Source organism: Mustelus asterias, chromosome 3, assembly GCF_964213995.1.
Source record: "Mustelus asterias chromosome 3, sMusAst1.hap1.1, whole genome shotgun sequence".
NCBI lineage: Eukaryota > Metazoa > Chordata > Chondrichthyes > Carcharhiniformes > Triakidae > Mustelus > Mustelus asterias.
The window spans coordinates 154,627,286-154,646,007 of record NC_135803.1 but is presented as its reverse complement, the minus strand read 5'-3'; the positions used below and the strand labels follow the sequence as shown (position 1 = coordinate 154,646,007).

At 47.3% G+C, this 18,722-nt stretch overlaps 1 protein-coding gene across 1 annotated transcript in view; it reads left to right on the top strand.

Annotated features, from left to right (window-relative positions):
- The window catches only part of LOC144491897 (monoglyceride lipase-like), a 36,339-nt gene that overhangs the window by 10,624 nt on the left and 6,993 nt on the right, over window positions 1–18,722 (top strand). The window contains exons 2-4 of the mRNA XM_078210187.1: window positions 4,830–4,936; window positions 10,310–10,446; window positions 13,822–13,932. Coding sequence (XP_078066313.1) covers window positions 4,830–4,936; window positions 10,310–10,446; window positions 13,822–13,932 — 355 coding nt within the window. The remainder of the gene's footprint in view (window positions 1–4,829; window positions 4,937–10,309; window positions 10,447–13,821; window positions 13,933–18,722) is intronic.

The following is an 18,722-nucleotide window of genomic DNA, read 5'->3' as shown; positions in this document are numbered from 1 at the left end:
GGCTCCTCCAACACTGCGGTACTCCCCTAGTTAGTGCAGTGGGTGGGGTGGCAGCCTGGAATTTCCTGGAGTGGGTTCTTGTACAATCAGAAACCTCAAGCTATATTAGCCTTGGCCCCAACTTGTACATTTGATTTTGGCTTTAGGGTGAGCATAAGGTGTTTCATTCCTGGTGTGACTCCGGTGACTCACTGGGGAGTTTTTATCAAAACAAACTTTATTTAAGAACACACAATGTAACCAAAAGAATCAGCATAACTTATACCAATTGAAATATTTAAACATGACAAAGTATAATTCTTAACAGCTAGCTATCTCTGTTGTTCCAATTTAGCAGTATCCCCATAGACATAAATTCCTTGTTTAGAACTCGTTAGCACTGAAAGCAGATATGTTCACGTGGATACTAGATTTCCAGCCTTTTAACACCTCTGGACAGAGATCCAGACAGCAGTTTCCAGAGAAGGATATAGGCTATTGAGTTGGATGATCGTAATGAATGGTGGAGCAGACTCGAAGGCCCAAATGGCCTCCTCTTGTTCCTATCTTCTATGTCTGTGTTTCTATATATCCTCAAAGAGCAGAACTTCAGAGAAGTAACCCTAGTCTCTGGCAGCTCCCAGTCTACGGACTTCAGAGACAGAAAGAGATACCTCTCTCTGCGCCTTCCAAAACACCTCACACTCCACCTGATTTCCAATTGCCCCTTCTCTGCCCACCTGCCCAATCTATTGATATCTCCCTGCAGCTTATACAGCTTCCCTCCTCACTAATAACCACAATCCATTTTTGCGCTAACTGCAAACCTGCTCATCATGGTGTCTTCATGTATGTCTAACCGTTGTAACTACAGTACCATAAAAAGCAAGGAACCTCGTAGTGATCCCTGCAAAACCCCATTGATGCAGGCTTCCAGCCACTAGAACACCCATTAACCATTACTTGTTGCCTCCTCCCACTGAGCTAATTTGGATCCAATTTGCCATGATGGTCTGAATTTTCCATCCAAAGCACGGGGCGGCACGGTAGCACAGTGGTTAACACTGCTGCTTCACAGCTCCAGGGTCCCGGGTTCGATTCCCGGCTCGGGACACTGTCTGTGTGGAGTCTGCACATTCTCCACGTGTCTGCGTGGGTTTCCTCCGGGTGTTCCGGTTTCCTCCCACAGTCCAAAGATGTGCGGGCTAGGTTGATTGGCCAGGTTAAAAATTGCCCCTTAGAGTCCTGAGATGCGTAGGTTAGAGGGATTAGCGGGTAAAATATGTGGGGGTAGGGCCTGGGTGGGATTGTGGTCGGTGCAGACTCGATGGGCCGAATGGCCTCTTTCTGCACTGTAGGGTTTCTATGATTCTATGAAAGCGTTGGCAGAAAACCCCTCCCCACTGACTCCGACAGCCCCGATACTATTTTACGCTTCAATGAGCATTAATTGACATGAGGTGGGACTTCCACCCCTCCCTCAGGAGAAGGTCGGTCTCAGAGAGCTGTCGGCCAATCAGATTGGCTGGTAACGCTGTCCAATCCCTCCAGCAACAGTGCCACAGTGGCCGGAAGAGGAACTGCACCAGCCAGCCTGCGGGTAAGTTGAAAGCTTGGCCACCAAGGGTGGAGTGATTAAAGTTAGGGCTCTGCAGGAGGTTCAGATTGGAGGATTGCAGAGATCCTGGAGGACCGTGTGGCTGGAGGAGATTTCAGAGGTAAGAAGAGATGGCGGCGTCATAAAGGGATTTGAATATGATGATGAAAATTTTAAAATTGAGGCACTGGGAGCCATTGGAGGTCATAGAACATAGAACAGTACAGCACAGAACAGGCCCTTCGGCCCACAATGTTGTGCCGAGCTTTATCTGAAACCAAGATCAAGCTATCCCACTCCCTATCATCCTGGTGTGCTCCATGTGCCTATCCAATAACCGCTTAAATGTTCCTAAAGTGTCTGACTCCACTATCACTGCAGGCAGTCCATTCCACACCCCAACCACTCTCTGCGTAAAGATATCCTTCCTGTATCTCCCACCACGAACCCTATAGTTATGCCCCCTTGTAATAGCTCCATCCACCCGAGGAAATAGTCTTTGAACATTCACTCTATCTATCCCCCTCATCATTTTATACACCTCTATTAAGTCTCCCCTCAGCCTCCTCCGCTCCAGAGAGAACAGCCCTCGCTCCCTCAACCTTTCCTCATAAGACCTACCCTCCAAACCAGGCAGCATCCTGGTAAATCTCCTCTGCACTCTTTCCAGCGCTTCCACATCCTTCTTATAGTGAGGTGACCAGAACTGCACACAATATTCCAAATGTGGTCTCACCAAGGTCCTGTACAGTTGCAGCATAACCCCACGGCTCTTAAACTCCAACCCAGGGAGTGACGGGTGAAAGGAACTTGGTGCAAGTTAGAATCCAGGCAGCAGGGACTTGGATGAGCTCAGGTTTATTGATTTGATTTGATTTGATTTATTATTGTCAAATGTATTAACATTCAGTGAAAAGTATTGTTTCTTGCACGCTATGCAGACAAAGCATACCGTCCAATGATTTGGAAGAAGGTATAACTGGTGTTATCAGCAAGTTTGCGGATGACACGAAGATGGCTGGACTTGCGGATAGCGAAGAGCATTGTCGGACAATACAGCAGGATATAGATAGGCTGGAAAATTGGGCGGAGAGGTGGCAGATGGAATTTAATCCGGATAAATGCGAAGTGATGCATTTTTGAAGAAATAATGTAGGGAGGAGTTATACAATAAATGGCAGAGCCATCAAGAATATAGAACCACCGAGGGACCTAGGTGTGCAAGTCAACAAATCCTTGAAGGTGGCAACACAGGTGGAGAAAGTGGTGAAGAAGGCATATGGTATGCTTGCCTTTATAGGACGGGGTATAGAGTATAAAAGCTGGAGTCTGATGATGCAGCTGTATAGAATGCTGGTTAGGCCACATTTGGAGTACTGCATCCAGTTCTGGTCGCCACACTACCAGAAGGACATGGAGGCTTTAGAGAGAGTGTAGAGAAGGTTTACCAGGATGTTGCCTGGTATGGAGGGTCTTAGCTATGAGGAGAGATTGGGTAAACTGGGGTTGTTCTCCCTGGAAAGACGGAGAATGAGAGGAGATCTAATAGAGGTGTACAAGATTATGAAGGGTATAGATAGGGTGAACGGTGGGAAGCTTTTTCCCAGATCAGAAGTGATGATCACGAGGGGTCACGGGCTCAAGGTGAGAGGGGCGAAGTATAACTCAGATATTAGAGGGATGTTTTTTACACAGAGGGTGGTGGGGGCCTGGAATGCGCTGCCAAGTAGGGTGGTGGAGGCAGGCACGCTGACATCGTTTAAGACTTACCTGGATAGTCACATGAGCAGCCTGGGAATGGAGGGATACAAACGATTGGTCTAGTTGGGCCAAGGAGTGGCACAGGCTTGGAGGGCCGAAGGGCCTGTTTCCTGTGCTGTACTGTTCTTTGTTCTTTGTTCTTTGTTCTCGTTCATAGAGAAGGAAAGGAGAGAGTGCAGAATGTAGTGTTACAGTCATGGCTAGGGTGTAGAGAAAGATCAACTTAGTGCAAGGTATGTCCATTCAAAAGTCTGACAGCAGCAGGGAAGAAGCTGTTCTTGAGTCGGTTGGTACGTGACCTCAGACTTTTGTATCTTTTTCCCAAAGGAAGAAGGTGGAAGAGAGAATGTCCGGGGTGCGTGGGGTCCTTAATTATGCTGGCTGCTTTGCCGAGGCAGCGGGAAGTGTAGACAGAGTCAATGAATGGGAGGCTGGTTTGACTGATGGATTGGGCTACATTCACGACCTTTTGTGGTTCCTTGCGGTCTTGGGCAGAGCAGGAGCCATACCAAGCTGTGATATGGAGGTGGAAGCTGTGAGCCCAGCCAGAGGAGCATTGGAATCATCAAGTCCAGAGGGAAGAAAGCCTGGATGTGTGTCAATAGCAGATGATGTTAGCCGTAAAGATGCACTTTCACAGACTTCTTTAGAAACACGAAAGGTATTTACTAAAATAATAGTTCAGCAGCCTCGTGGCTGTCGCTTGCTCCCAGAATGCCTCTCTGCCTAGAAGTCTGCCTCATCAATGGGGGGTGTGTGGGAGTTTCCACACTCTGAGTTCCGATTGGTCACACCAGCCATGTGGCCATTACTCTGCTATGTTGCCTTTAAAGGGGTCGTCGCCACAGAGGCAGAGAGGATGGGGTTATGGAGGTGGAAGTACGTGGTCTTACTATAGAGTGGATATGTGGTCAGAAGTGTGTCACAGGGTCAAATAGGATGCAATGGCTCTGGAAAGCCTTGTTGAACCTCAGACCGTGACCAGGGAAAAGGCTAGAGTCGGGCATGGAGGTTGTAGTCTGCAAGTGCGGGGCTGATGGATGAGATGATAAGATATAGGAGCAGAAGTAGACCATTAGAAGCCAGCTCCACCATTCAATAAGATTACAAATGATCTGACTCCACTTTCCTGCATCCTCTCTGTGTCTGCCTCAGAATCTTATAGGTTTCAGTAAGATCACCTCTCATTCTTCTAACCTCCTGGGAGTATAGGCCCAACCTTCATCAGCTGGGTTGGTCCGAGTTACCACACGGGCAGCAGGGATTGGATATGCTTATGGTGAGTGGGTAGAAGGTAAGAGGTGAAGTAGGAGGTGAGCTGGAAAGTCGCACTGGGATGTGAAGTAAACATGGCTGAGAGTTTCAGCGGCTGAGGAACAGCTGGAGACCGGTGAGATTGCAGAGGTGGAATCAGGGTTGAATTGCAGGGGTTTTGTGTCTTTTGCTTTACGCTGAAGTTGACGCTTGCTGTTCTGCTGCTCCATCCCTCTAGGGCTCTAATGATGCTGATCCACAATGGAGGCGACCATTCTGGCCGTTACACGCAGATCGTTTCATTGTTTTTGAAGAAATCCCTGTTCGTATTTGCACACGATCTCAGTAAGTACCATCTCTTACTCTACCATGTCTGGAACCCACTGCCCGGGAGGTGGTGGGAGCAGGTACGATAGGGGCAACTAGACGAATACATGAATAGGATGGGGATGGAAGGATACATAGAACATAGAACATAGAACATTACAGCGCAGAACAGGCCCTTCGGCCCACGATGTTGCACCGACCAGTTAAAAAAAAAAACTGTGACCCTCCAACCTAAACCAATTTCTTTTCGTCCATGAACCTATCTACGGATCTCTTAAACGCCCCCAAACTAGGCGCATTTACTACTGATGCTGGCAGGGCATTCCAATCCCTCACCACCCTCTGGGTAAAGAACCTACCCCTGACATCGGTTCTATAACTACCCCCCCTCAATTTAAAGCCATGCCCCCTCGTGCTGGATTTCTCCATCAGAGGAAAAAGGCTATCACTATCCACCCTATCTAAACCTCTAATCATCTTATATGTTTCAATAAGATCCCCTCTTAGCCGCCGCCTTTCCAGCGAAAACAATCCCAAATCCCTCAGCCTCTCCTCATAGGATCTCCCCTCCATACCAGGCAACATCCTGGTAAACCTCCTCTGCACCCTCTCCAAAGCCTCCACATCCTTCCTGTAATGTGGGGACCAGAACTGCACACAGTACTCCAAGTGCGGCCGCACCAGAGTTGTGTACAGTTGCAACATAACGCTACGACTCCTAAATTCAATCCCCCTACCAATAAACGCCAAGACACCATATGCCTTCTTAACAACCTTATCTACTTGATTCCCAACTTTCAGGGATCTATGCACACATACACCTAGATCCCTCTGCTCCTCCACACTATTCAAAGTCCTCCCGTTAGCCCTATACTCAACACATCTGTTATTCCTACCAAAGTGAATTACCTCACACTTCTCCGCATTAAACTCCATCCGCCACCTCTCGGCCCAACTTTGCAACCTGTCTAAGTCTTCCTGCAAACTACGACACCCTTCCTCACTGTCTACCACACCACCGACTTTGGTGTCATCAGCAAATTTGCTAATCCACCCAACTATACCCTCATCCAGATCATTAATAAATATTACAAACAGCAGTGGCCCCAAAACAGATCCCTGAGGTACACCACTTGTAACCGCACTCCATGATGAATATGAATAAGTGCATACGGTTTTAGTTTAGAGAGACATCGGCGCAGGCTTAGAGGGCCGAAAGACCTGTTCCTGTGCTGTACTTTTCTTTGTTCTAAACCCCAGCGTATCAGTCCATCAGGAAATTATTAAACCACCTCTGGACCGTCATTTACTGGCTGTCACTTTCTGAGGCAGTCCCTTGGGATTGGGGATGAGTTGCTCTGATTCCGTGAGTTCCAGTATGGCTGATCAGCCCAATCTGCCAGGCAGGTGGTGCTTGATGGGTTGGGTGGATGGGTTATTGGAAGATGCTGATTGGTTGTGAAGTAGGATTATGAGGATATTGCTTACATTGGAACTGTGGACACTCTGCCTCCGATGCCTCAACTTCCTGTCTGCACATTCCTGACGCACCCTCTCCATGTGTTCAGTGCCTTCCTGGATGAGCCTTTGCCATTTCAGTTGGACACAAGCCAGGATCTCCCATGAGTTGGTGGGGACATTTGACTTCTTCAGAGATGCTTTGAGAGTATCCCTAAAATGTTTCCACTGTCTGCCTGGGACTCTCAGGCAGCGACCAAGTTTTCGGGAGAGCAGTTGCTTCTGGAGTCAGGCATACAGACAACATGTCCCACCCAATGGAGATGGTAATGAGTGATTAGCACTTTGATGTTGTCTGGGAGAGGACGCTGCCATTAGCCACCTTTCCTGCCCCCCAGATTTGGAGGATCTTTTGAAAGCTCCGCTCGCTGGCGATACCTCGCCAGTGCTTTGAGATTCCTGTTGTAGGCTGTCCAAGTCTCTGAAGTATCTAGGAGAGGGGCTGCTGACTGCTGCCTAGTAAACCACCTCCTCTTCTCACCAGCTCCCACAACAAAACATCTCCACCTGTTAATTAGAGAAATCCTGGAAAATGTGGACCGTTTTCTGTATCTCGAGGCCCTTCTTACAATGAAGGCAGACATAGATAATGAAATTCACCATTATCCCCAATGTACCAGCTCATTTTACCAACATTTACTTCACTCATTTTCCAGTGCTTCTGCAGAATCCAAGGATTTTTGGAAAATTACAACCAATGCATCCACTGTGCATTCACAAAAAGTTGGTTTGCAGGTGCAGTCGGTAATTAAGAAAGCAAATGGAATTTTGTCCTTCATTGCTAGAGGGATGGAATTTAAAAACAGCGAGATTATGTTGCAGCTGTATAAGGTGCTGGTGAGGCCACACCTGGAGTACTGTGTACAGTTTTGGTCTCTTTACTTGAGAAGGGATATACTGGCACTGGAGGGGGTGCACACGAGGAGATTCACTAGGTTGATTCTGGAGTTGAGAGGGTTGACTTATGAGGAGAGACTGAGTAGACTGGGGCTATACTCATTGGAATTCAGAAGAATGAGGGGAGATCTTATAGAAACTCATAAGATTATGAAGGGAATCGGTCAGAAAGAAGCAGGGAGGATGTTTTCACTGGCGGGTGAAACTAGAACTAGGGGGCATGGTCTCAAAATAAAGGGGAGCAGATTTAGGACTGAGTTGAGGAGGAACTTCTTCACCCAAAGGGTTGTGAATCTGTGGAATTCCCTGCCCAGTGAAGCAGTTGAGGCTACCTCATTGAATGTTTTTAAGGCAAGGATAGATAGATTTTTGAACAGTAAAGGAATTAAGGGTTATGGTGAGCGGTCGGGTAAGTGGAGCTGAGTCTATGAAAAGATCAGCCATGATCTTATTGAATGGCGGAGCAGGCTCGAGGGGCCAGTTGGCCTACTCCTGCTCCTAGTTCTTATGTTCCTATGTTCTTATCTCTGCCGCTTCTTCTTTTAGGATCCGAGGGGATCCCAGATCAGGGCGGCACGGTGGCACAGCGGTTAGCACTGCTGCCTCACAGCGCCAGGGACCCGGGTTCGATTCCCGGCTTGGGTCACTGTCTGTGCGGAGTTTGCACGTTCTCCCCGTGTCTGCGTGGGTTTCCTCCGGGTGCTCCGGTTTCCTCCCACAGTCTGAAAGACGTGCTGGTTCGGTGCGTTGACCCAAACAGGTGCCAGAATGTGGCGACTAGGGGAATTTCACAGTAACTTCATTGCAGTGTTAATGTAAGCCTTACTTGTGACTAATAAATAAACTTAAACTTAAACTTAGAATGCAAGCCGTCAAAGCCAGGGGACTTATCTGTTTTTAGCCCCATTAGTTTGTCTAATATTACTTCTCCATTGATGGTGATACTTAATTCCTCCCCGTATCCTTTAGTATCAATGGGATGTTCAAAGTATCTTCCACTGTAAGGACTGATACAAAATATCTGTTCAACTCCTCTGCCATTTCCTTGTTCCCCAGAACTAGCTCTCAGAGTCATTTTCTCAGGGGCCAACAGATATACCTTTGTGACATGTGACCTTCCTGCTCCGGTTTCCTCCCACAGGCCAAAGACGTGCTGGTTAGGTGCATTGGCCGTGCTAAATTCTCCCTCAGTGTTACCCGAACAGGTGCCGGAGTGTGGTGACTAGGGGATTTTCACAGTAACTTAGAGTTAGGGAGTAACTTTAGAGTGAATGTTCAAAGACTATTTCCTCGGGTGGATGGAGCTATTACAAGGTGGCATAACTAGGGTTCATGGTGGGAGATATAGGAAGGATATCAGAGGTAGGTTCTTTACGCAGAGAGTGGTTGGGGTGTGGAATGGACTGCCTGCAGTGACAGTGGAGTCAGACACTTTAGGAACATTTAAGCGGTTATTGGATAGGCACATGGAGCACACCAGGATGATAGGGAGTGGGATAGCTTGATCTAGGTTTCAGATAAAGCTCGGCACAACATCATGGGCTGAAGGGCCTGTTCTGTGCTGTACTGTTCTATGTTCTATGTTCTAACTTCATTGCAATGTTAATGTAAGCCTGCTTGTGACTAATAAATAAACTTTACTTTACCCTCCCTGCTATTTCTGTAATCTTCTCAGTATCACGTTGGGTGGGAACCTTGAGACCTCGTTTGCCGTCTGCCCTTGAGAAGGTGGTGGTGAACCACGTTCTTGAACCACCACAGTCCATGAGGTGTAGGTACACCCACAGTGCTGTTAGGGAGGGAATTCCAGGATTTTGACCCAGCGACAGTGAAGGAATGGCCAATATAGTTCCAAGTCAGGATGGTGAGTGTTTGGAGGGGTATCTCCAGGGGGTGGTGTTCCCCATGTATCTGCTGCTTGTGTCATTCTAAATGATGGAGGTCGTGGGGCCTGGAAGATGTTGTCGAAAGAGCCTTGGTGAGTTCCTGCAGTGCATCTTGTGGATGGTACCCACTGCTGGCACTGTGCATGGTGATGGAGAGAGTGAATGATGATGGTGATGAATGGAGTGCCAATCAAGCAGACTGCTTTGTCCTGAATAGTGTCGAGCTTCTTGAGTGATGTTGGAGCTGCACTCACCCAGGAACACAGATCCCTTTCCTGTCAAAACAGGTGTCAGCCGGGGGTATATCCTTGCACCAACACTATTCTCGGTGGTGAGGGAGTAGATGGTGAAAGGGGTGCCATTCAAGCAGGCTGCTTTGTCCTGGATGTAACCCCCAACACTGGGTATGTAATTAGCCAGAGAATTGAGAGCATCGCTTGCCATTAGAGAGAGAAATAATTGGTTATATACACTCCACATCAGGCTCAAGCCAACGTAAGAAGGAGGGTCTCCATGAAGCCCAGCCAGTTTGGGAATTGAACCCATGCCATTGAATCATAGAAACCCTAAGTGCAGAAGGAGGCCATTCAGCCCATTGAGACGGCACTGAGAACAATCCCACCTAAGCCTTATCTCCACAACACCACACATTTTACCCCACTAACTCCCATAACGTGCACATCCCAGGACACTAAGGGGCAATTTTACCATGGCCAATCAGCCTAACCCACACATCTTTGGACTGTGGGAGGAAAGCGGAGCACCCGGAGGAAACCCACACAGACATGGGGAGAATGTGCAAACTCCACGTAGACAGTGACCTAAGCCGGGAATCGAACCCAGGTCCTTAGAGCTGTGAGGCAGCAGTGCTAACCACTGTGCCACCGTGCCGCCCATGGTGTTTGGTGTTATTCTACCCCACAGTCTAGCAGTCTATCCAACTGAGCTAACTGGCCCCCACTCCCCCACACTGCTGAAAAGAGGGACCTAAATACCGTCCCACTCTGTACACCTTCACTGAGCCTTTGAAAGAATCCTTCACTCAGTTCCTCAATGCCTCTAATCCATTCTTTCTTTCTCCTCTATGCAGTTGGTCATGGGCAGAGTGAAGGGGATCGCCTGTACATAGATGATTTCAGAATATATGTCCGCGACTGTGTCCAACATCTTGACATGATGAAGAGAAAGTTCCCACTCCTAAATATTTACATATTTGCAGTTTCCATGGTAAGTGAACCACTGGAAGGAAATTGAATATTTTTTCTTGATTCTTCTATGTCCTATCATGTGGGGAATACTGGCAAGGCCAGCACTTGTTACTCCTGAGAAAAAACATGATGACAGAACATTTGGAAAGCATTAACAGGGTTGGACAAAGCCAGCATGGGTTTATGAAAGGCAGATCATGCTTAGCCAATCTACTGGAGGTTTTTTGAGGATGTAACTAGTAGAATTGATAAGGGAGAACCAGTGGATGTGGTGTATTTTGGCTTTCAGAATGTTTTTGATAAGGTTCTTCATAAGAAGTGAGTGGGCAAAACAAAAGCACATGGGATGGGGGTATTGACATGGAATGACAATTGGTTGACAGATAGGAACAAAGAGTGGGAATAAATGGGTCTTTTTCCAAATGGCAGGCAGTGACTACAAGGGTATTAAAGGGATCAGTGTTTGGGTCCCAGCTGTTCACGATATATATAAATAGCCCGGATGAGGGAACCAAACGTAACACTTCCAAGTTTGCTGGTGACACAAAACTGGGCAGAATTGTGAGATGTGAGGAGGTGATTTAGACAAGTTGATCGAGTGGGCAAACACATGGCAGATGCAGAAAAATGAGGCTAAATGTGAGGTTACACATTTCGGTGTGAAAAACAGAAAGGAAAAGTATTATTTAAGTGGTGATATATTGGGAAATGTGAATGTACAAAGGAATCTGGGTGGCCTTGTACACCAGTCAATGAAAGTGGAGAGGCAGAGGGAGCAAGCAATTGGGAAGGCGAATGGCACGTTGACCTTCATTGCAAGAGGATTTGAGTTCAGAAGAAGGGACCTCTTACTGCAGTTATACAAAGCCTTGGTGAGACCCCACTGAATCAGATTGCTCCCTGGATGAAGTTGTCCCAGTGCAGACCAGAAATCATAGCTGGACCCTTCCCCCGACCCCCATCCCTATGGCCTCGCACTGCTTTGATCAGCACCTACACCCATTAAGCTATCAGTTATTCACCTGAAAACGTAGATCAGTATAGCACAGGAACAGGCCCTTCGGCCCACGATGCTATGCTGAACATGACACCAAATTAAACTAATCCCTTCTGCCTGCCCTTGCTCCATATCCCTCTATTCCTCGCATATTCATTTGCTTGTCTAAAAGCCCCTTAAACTCCCCTATCGTATCTGCCTCCACCACCACCCCTGGCAGCGCGTTCCAGACGCCTACCACTCTCTGTGTAAAGAACTTGCCCCTCACATCTCCTTTGAACTTTCCCACTCTTGCCTTCAGTGCATGCTCCATAGTATTAGACATTTCAACTCTGGGAAAAAGATTCTGACTGTCAACCCTATCTGTGCCTCTCATAATTTTATAGACTTCTATCAGGTCTCCCCTCAGCCTCCGTCGCTCCAGAGAAAACAACCCCAGTTTGTCCAGCCTCTCCTTATAGCTCATACCCACGAATCCAGGCAGCATCCTGCTAAACCCCTTCTTTTTAATTTTTTAAAAAAAATTCATTTGTGGGACATGAGCATTGCTGGCTGGCCAGCATTTATTATGAAGTGGAGGTGCCGGCATTGGACTGGGGTGAACACAGTAAGAAGTCTCACAACACCAGGTTAAAGTCCAACAGGTTTATTTGGTGGCAAATACCATAAGCTTTCGGAGCGCTGCTCCTTCGTCAGATGGAGTGGAAAATGTGCTCTCAAACAGGGCACAGAGACACAAAATCAAGTTACAGAATACTGATTAGAATGCGAATCCCTACAGCCAGCCAGGTCTTAAAAGTACAGACAATGTGGGTGGAGGGCGCATTAAACACAGGTTAAAGAGATGTGTATTGTCTCCAGACAGAACAGCTAGTGAAATTCTGCAAGTCCAGGAGGCAAGCTGTGGGGATTACTGATAATGTGACATAAATCCAACATCCCGGTTTAGACCATCCTCATGTGTGCGGAACTTGGCTATCAGTTTCTGCTCAGCGATTCTGCGCTGTCGTGTGTCGTGAAGGCCGCCTTGGAGAACGCTTACCTGAAGATCCAAGGCTGAATGCTCGTGACTGCTGAAGTGCTCCCCCACAGGAAGAGAACAGTCTTGCCTGGTGATTGCCGAGCGGTGTTCATTCATCCGTTGTCGTAGCGTCTGCATGGTTTCCCCAATGTACCATGCCTCGGGACATCCTTTCCTGCAGCGTATCAGGTAGACAATGTTGGCCGAGTTGCAAAAGTAGGTACCATGTACCTGGTAGATGGTGTTCTCACGTGAGATGATGGCATCCGTGTCGATGATCCGGCACGTCTTGCAGAGGTTGCTGTGGCAGAACAGTGACCACGACACCACACAACCCTGCCACAGCAACCTCTGCAAGACGTGCCGGATCATCGACACGGATGCCATCATCTCACGTGAGAACACCATCTACCAGGCAAGACTGTTCTCTTCCTGTGGGGGAGCACTTCAGCAGTCACGGGCATTCAGCCTTGGATCTTCAGGTAAGCGTTCTCCAAGGCGGCCTTCACGACACACGACGTCGCAGAGTCGCTGAGCAGAAACTGATAGCCAAGTTCCGCACACATGAGGACGGCCTAAACCGGGATGTTGGATTTATGTCACATTATCAGTAACCACCACAGCTTGCCTCCTGGACTTGCAGAATCTCACTCGCTGTTCTGTCTGGAGACAATACACATCTCTTTAACCTGTGTTTAATGTTCCCTCCACCCACATTGTCTGTATCTTTAAGACCTGGCTGGCTGTAGGGATTTGCATTCTAATCAGTATTCTGAACTTGATTTTGTGTCTCTGTGCCCTGTTTGAGAGCAGATTTCCACTCCATCTAACGAAGGAGCAGCGCTCCGAAAGCTTATGGTATTTGCCACCAAATAAACCTGTTGGACTTTAACCTGGTGTTGTGAGACTTCTTACAGCATTTATTGCCCATCCCTAGTTACCCTTGGAGGGCAGTTGGGAGCCAACCACGTTACTGTGGCTCTGGAGTCACATGTAGGCCAGACCGGGCAAGGACGGCAGATTTTCTTCCCTACAGGGACATTAGTGAACCAGATGGGTTTTTCCAACAATCGACATCGGTAAATTCTTAATTCCAGATATTTATAATTGTATTCAAATTCCACCATCCGCTGTGGTGGGATTCGAACCCGGGTCCCCAGAACATTAGCTGAGTTTCTGGATGAAAAATCCAGCGGTAATACCACTCAGCCATCGCCTCCCCTTCTGCACCCTTTCCAAAGTCTCCACATGTTTCCTGTAACGTGGCTTCCAGAATTGAGTGCAATACTCTCAGTGCGGCTTCACCAAAGTTTTATATACCTAGGGCTTTGTCCAATGGTGGTGTTGTTGTAATTCTGCCTCCTCTTGCATTTCAGGGAGCGTTGATTGCAACCAATGTTGTGCATGAGAGACCAAGCGACATTGCTGGGTTGATATTTATTGCGCCCTTGGTGCTAATGAATCCTGAGTCAGCCACGCCTGTGAAGGTAAAAAGACCCTGAACCCTTCATTCAAAGAATACCATCTGTCTTGGATAGTTTTCATCATTTCTTGACCTGGCTGTCCAGAGCTAAATTCCCCCACCTGAGGTCGGGAGTTCCAGGACTTCAATCCAGTGATGATGAAGGAACGTCCAAGATGGGTCCAAGAAAGGAGGATGTGTGTCACTTGCTGCCATTGTACTTCCAAGTCATGGAGGTCAGGGGTTTGGGGTGGAGTTGCTGTCAAAATGCTGAACTAGATGGCTGCTCACTTGTTACGGTGAATAGCACAGATGCATTTGAAGAAGGCAGATAGACTCCTGAGGGAAAGAGGACTGGAAGGAGATGTTGATAGGCTGAGGTGGACAAGAGCTGCAAGAACGGTGACCAGCACCAACCAGCTTCCTAGATGACCTGACTACATTTCAGAAATGTTCCATTGGCTGTAAAAACGCTTTGGGACGTCCTGAGATTGTGAAAGGTGCTATCAAAACGCAACCCTTTCTGTTTCAAAATTGTCATCAACTGAATTCAGATGTTCAGATTGTCACTGTGAAAACTGGTTTGCCAGTTCATTCGGGCAAATTCTCACGAACAGCACTGAAATCAATGACCAATTTGCTTGATTTTTATTTGGTGTGGGGTAATATTGGTTGAGGGAGGAATGTTGGTCGGGACACTGAATACAACTCCTCTTTTTTAAGTTTGCAGCTAGCAACATTAAACATCAGCTGAGTACCATAAAAATCATACAGTGCAGAAAGAGGCCATTTGGCCCATCGAATCTGCACCGACAACAATTTCACCCAGACCCCTTCCCCACAGCCTCACACATTTACCCCCCTAATCCCTCTAACCTACACATCCTTGGACACTAAGGGGCAATTTAGCATGGCCAATCAACCTAACCCACACATCTGTTTAAGAAAGGGAATAGAAATGACCCTGGTAATTATAGACCAGTTAGTCTTACTTCGGTGGTTGGTAAGTTGATGGAAAAGGTCCTCAGGGATGGGATTTACGACCATTTAGAAAGATGCAGATTAATCCGGGATAGTCAGCACGGATTCGTGAAGGGCAAGTCGTGCCTCACAAATTTGATAGAATTTTGTGAGGAGGTAACTAAGTGTGTTGATGAAGGTAGGGCAGTTGATGTCATATACATGGATTTTAGTAAGGCGTTTGATAAGGTCCCCCATGGTCGGCTTATGATGAAAGTAAGGAGGTGTGGGATAGAGGGAAAGTTGGCCGATTGGATAGGTAACTGGCTATCTGATCGAAGACAGAGGGTGGTGGTGGATGGAAACTTTTCGGACTGGAGGCAGGTTGCTAGCGGAGTGCCACAGGAGTCAGTGCTTGGTCCTCTGCTCTTTGTGATTTTTATTAATGACTTAGAGGAGGGGGCTGAAGGGTGGATCAGTAAATTTGCTGATGACACCAAGATTGGTGGAGTAGTGGATGAGGTGGAGGGCTGTTGTAGGCTGCAAAGAGACATAGATAGGATGCAAAGCTGGGCTGAAAAATGGCAGATGGAGTTTAACCCTAATAAATGTGAGGTGATTCATTTTGGTAGGACAAATTTAAATGTGGATTACAGGGTCAAAGGTAGGGTTCTGAAGACTGTGGAGGGACAGAGAGATCTTGGGGTCCATATCCACAGATTTCTGAAGGTTGCCACTCAAGTGGATAGAGCTGTGAAGAAGGCCTGTAGTGTGTTAGCTTTTATTAACAGGAGGCTGGAGTCGTGGGGTTATGCTGCAACTGTACAGGACCTTGGTGAGACCACATTTGGAATATTGTGTGCAGTTGTGGTCACCTCACTATAAGAAGGATGTGGAAGCGCTGGAAAGAGTGCAAAGGAGATTTACCAGGATGCTGCCTGGTTTGGAGGGTAGTTCTTATGAGGAAAGGTTGAGGGAGCTAGGGCTGTTCTCTCTGGAGCGGAGGAGGTTGAGGGTAGACTTAATAGAGGTTTATAAAATGATGAAGGGGATAGATAGAGTGAACATTCAAAGACTATTTCCTCAGGTGGATAGAGCTATTACAAGGGGGCATAACTATAGGGTTCATGGTGGGAGATATAGGAAGGATGTCCGAGGTAGGTTCTTTACACAGAGAGTGGTTGGGGTGTGGAATGAACTGCCTGCAGTGATAGTGGAGTCAGACACTTTAGAAACATTTAAGCGGTTATTGGATAGGCACATGGAGCACACCAGGATGATAGGGAGTGGGATAGCTTGATCTTGGTTTCAGATAAAGCTCGGCACAACATCGTGGGCTGAAGGGCCTGTTCTGTGCTGTACTGTTCTATGTTCTATGTTCTATCTTTGGACTGTGGAAGGAAACCGGAGCACCCAGAGGAAAGCCACGCAGACATGGGGAGAACCTGCAAACTCCACACAGACAGTGACCCAAGCCAGGAATTGAACCCAGGCCCCTGGAGCTGTGAGGCAGCAGTGCTAACCACTGTGCCACTGTGCTGCCCATGTCGGCCACGTTTTGGTGCTGGATCCACTCAATACGACATGAGGAGTGTCAGCCGCTATCATGTGCCAGAGTTTTAGGGTGCAATTTTCCAGCTGAGCTCACCCGAGACCGGAAAATCATGCCCAAGGTCAACGGACCTTTCCATGGTCTGCCCCTCACCCGCTACAATTCCCAAGGCAGGAGGAACAGGAAAATTCACCCCTTAATCTTTATGTGCTGTTCGCATTGGCTTGGTCAATCTCTGAGATTACTTTGATTGCACAATGTTCAGCACCATTCACGACCCCTCCGCCATTGAACCAGTCCATGTCCATATGCAGCAAGACCTGGACAACATTCAGGCTTGGGCTAATAAGTGACAAGTGACAGTCACACCATACATAGAGTCATAGACGTTTACAGCAAGGAAACAGGCCCTTCGGCCCAACTTATCCACGCCTCCCTTTTTTTTTAAACCCCTAAGCTAATCCCAATTGCCTGCATTTGGCCCATATCCCTCTATACCCATCTTACCCATGTAACTATCTAAATGCTTTTTAAAAGACAAAATTGTACCCGCCTCTACTACTACCTCTGGCAGCTTGTTCCAGACACTCACCACCCTCTGTGTAAAGAAATTGCCGCTCTGGACACTTTTGTATCTCTCCCCTCTCACCTTAAACCTATGCCCTCTAGTTTTAGAATCCCCTACCTTTGGGAAAAGATGTTGACTATCTAGCTGATTAGTGCCTCTCATTATTTTATAGACCTCTATAAGATCACCCCTCAGCCTCCTACACTCCAGAGTCCCAGTCTATCCAGCCTCTCCTTATAACTCAAACCATCAAGTCCCGGTAGCATCCTAGTAAATCTTTTCTCCACTTTTTCTAGTTTAATAATATCCTTTCTATAATAGGGTGACCAGAACTGCACACAGTATTCCAAGTATGGCTTTACCAATGTCTTGTACAACTTCAACAAATGTCCCAACTCCTGTATTCAATGTTCTGACCGATGAAACCAAGCATGCTGAATACCTTCTTCACCACTCTGTCCACCTGCGACTCCACTTTCAAGGAGCCATGAACATGTACCCTTAGATCTCTTTGTTCTGTAAATCTCCCCAACGCCCTACCATTAACTGAGTAAGTCCTGCCCTGGTTCAATCTACCAAAGTGCATCACCTCGCATTTGTCTAAATTATACTCCATCTGCCATTCGTCAGCCCAAGATCAAGATCCCGTTGCAATTGGAGATAACTTTCTTCACTGTCCACTATGCCACCAATCTTGGTGTCATCTGCAAACATGTCTACTAAATTCTCATCCAAATCATTAATATAAATGACAAATTACAGTGGACCCAGCACTGATCCCTGAGGCACACCGCTGGTCACAGGCCTCCAGTTTGAAAAATAACCCGCTACAACCACCCTCTGACTTCTGTCAAGAAGCCAATTTTGTATCCATTTAGACCTCACCCTGAATCCTGCGAGATTTAACCTTATGCAACAACCTACCATGCGGTACCTTGTCAAAGGCCTTGCTGGAGTCCATGTAGACAACATCAACTGCACTGCCCTCATCTACCTTCAAAAAACTCAATCAAATTTGTGAGACATGATTTTCCACTCACAAAGCCATCTATAAGATGCACTGCAGCAACTTGCCAAGGCTCCTTCAACAGTATCTTTCAAACCAGTGACCTCTACCACAGACAGGGGTAGCAACTATATGGGAACACCAACACCTGTAAGTTCCCCTCTAAGCTCACGCCATCCTGACTTGGAAATATATCCCCATTCCTTCACTGATGCTGGGTCAAAGTCCCTTCCTAACAGCATCGTGGGTGTACCTACACGGCGTTCAATAAGGCAGCTCACCACCAGCTTCTCTCGGGTCATGAAGAAATAAAGCAAAGTTACCGTGCTGACTGATCTAAGGTGAGGTTTGAATTGAGAATCTGAGGGTGCTGTCGATGTCTTTGCCACTGACTGAGCCTGGTTCTAGTTCTGTCTGTGTGGAGTTTGCACGTTCTCCTGTGCGTTTCCTCCCACAGTCCAAAACTGTGTTGATTAGGTGGATTGACCATGCTAAATTGACCCTTAGTGTCCAAAGATATGTAGATTAGGGGGATAAATGTGTGGGGTTAGGAGATAGGGCCCCTTAGTGTGAGGGGGACTAGCAGGGTAAATGCGTGGGGTTATGGGGATAGGATCTGGGTGGGATTGTTGTTGGTGCAGACTCGATTGGCCTTCTGCACTGTAGAGATTCCAGGATTCTATGACAAAAGTCAGTCACTTATTCCTGGCCCTTCCTCCTGTCTTCAGT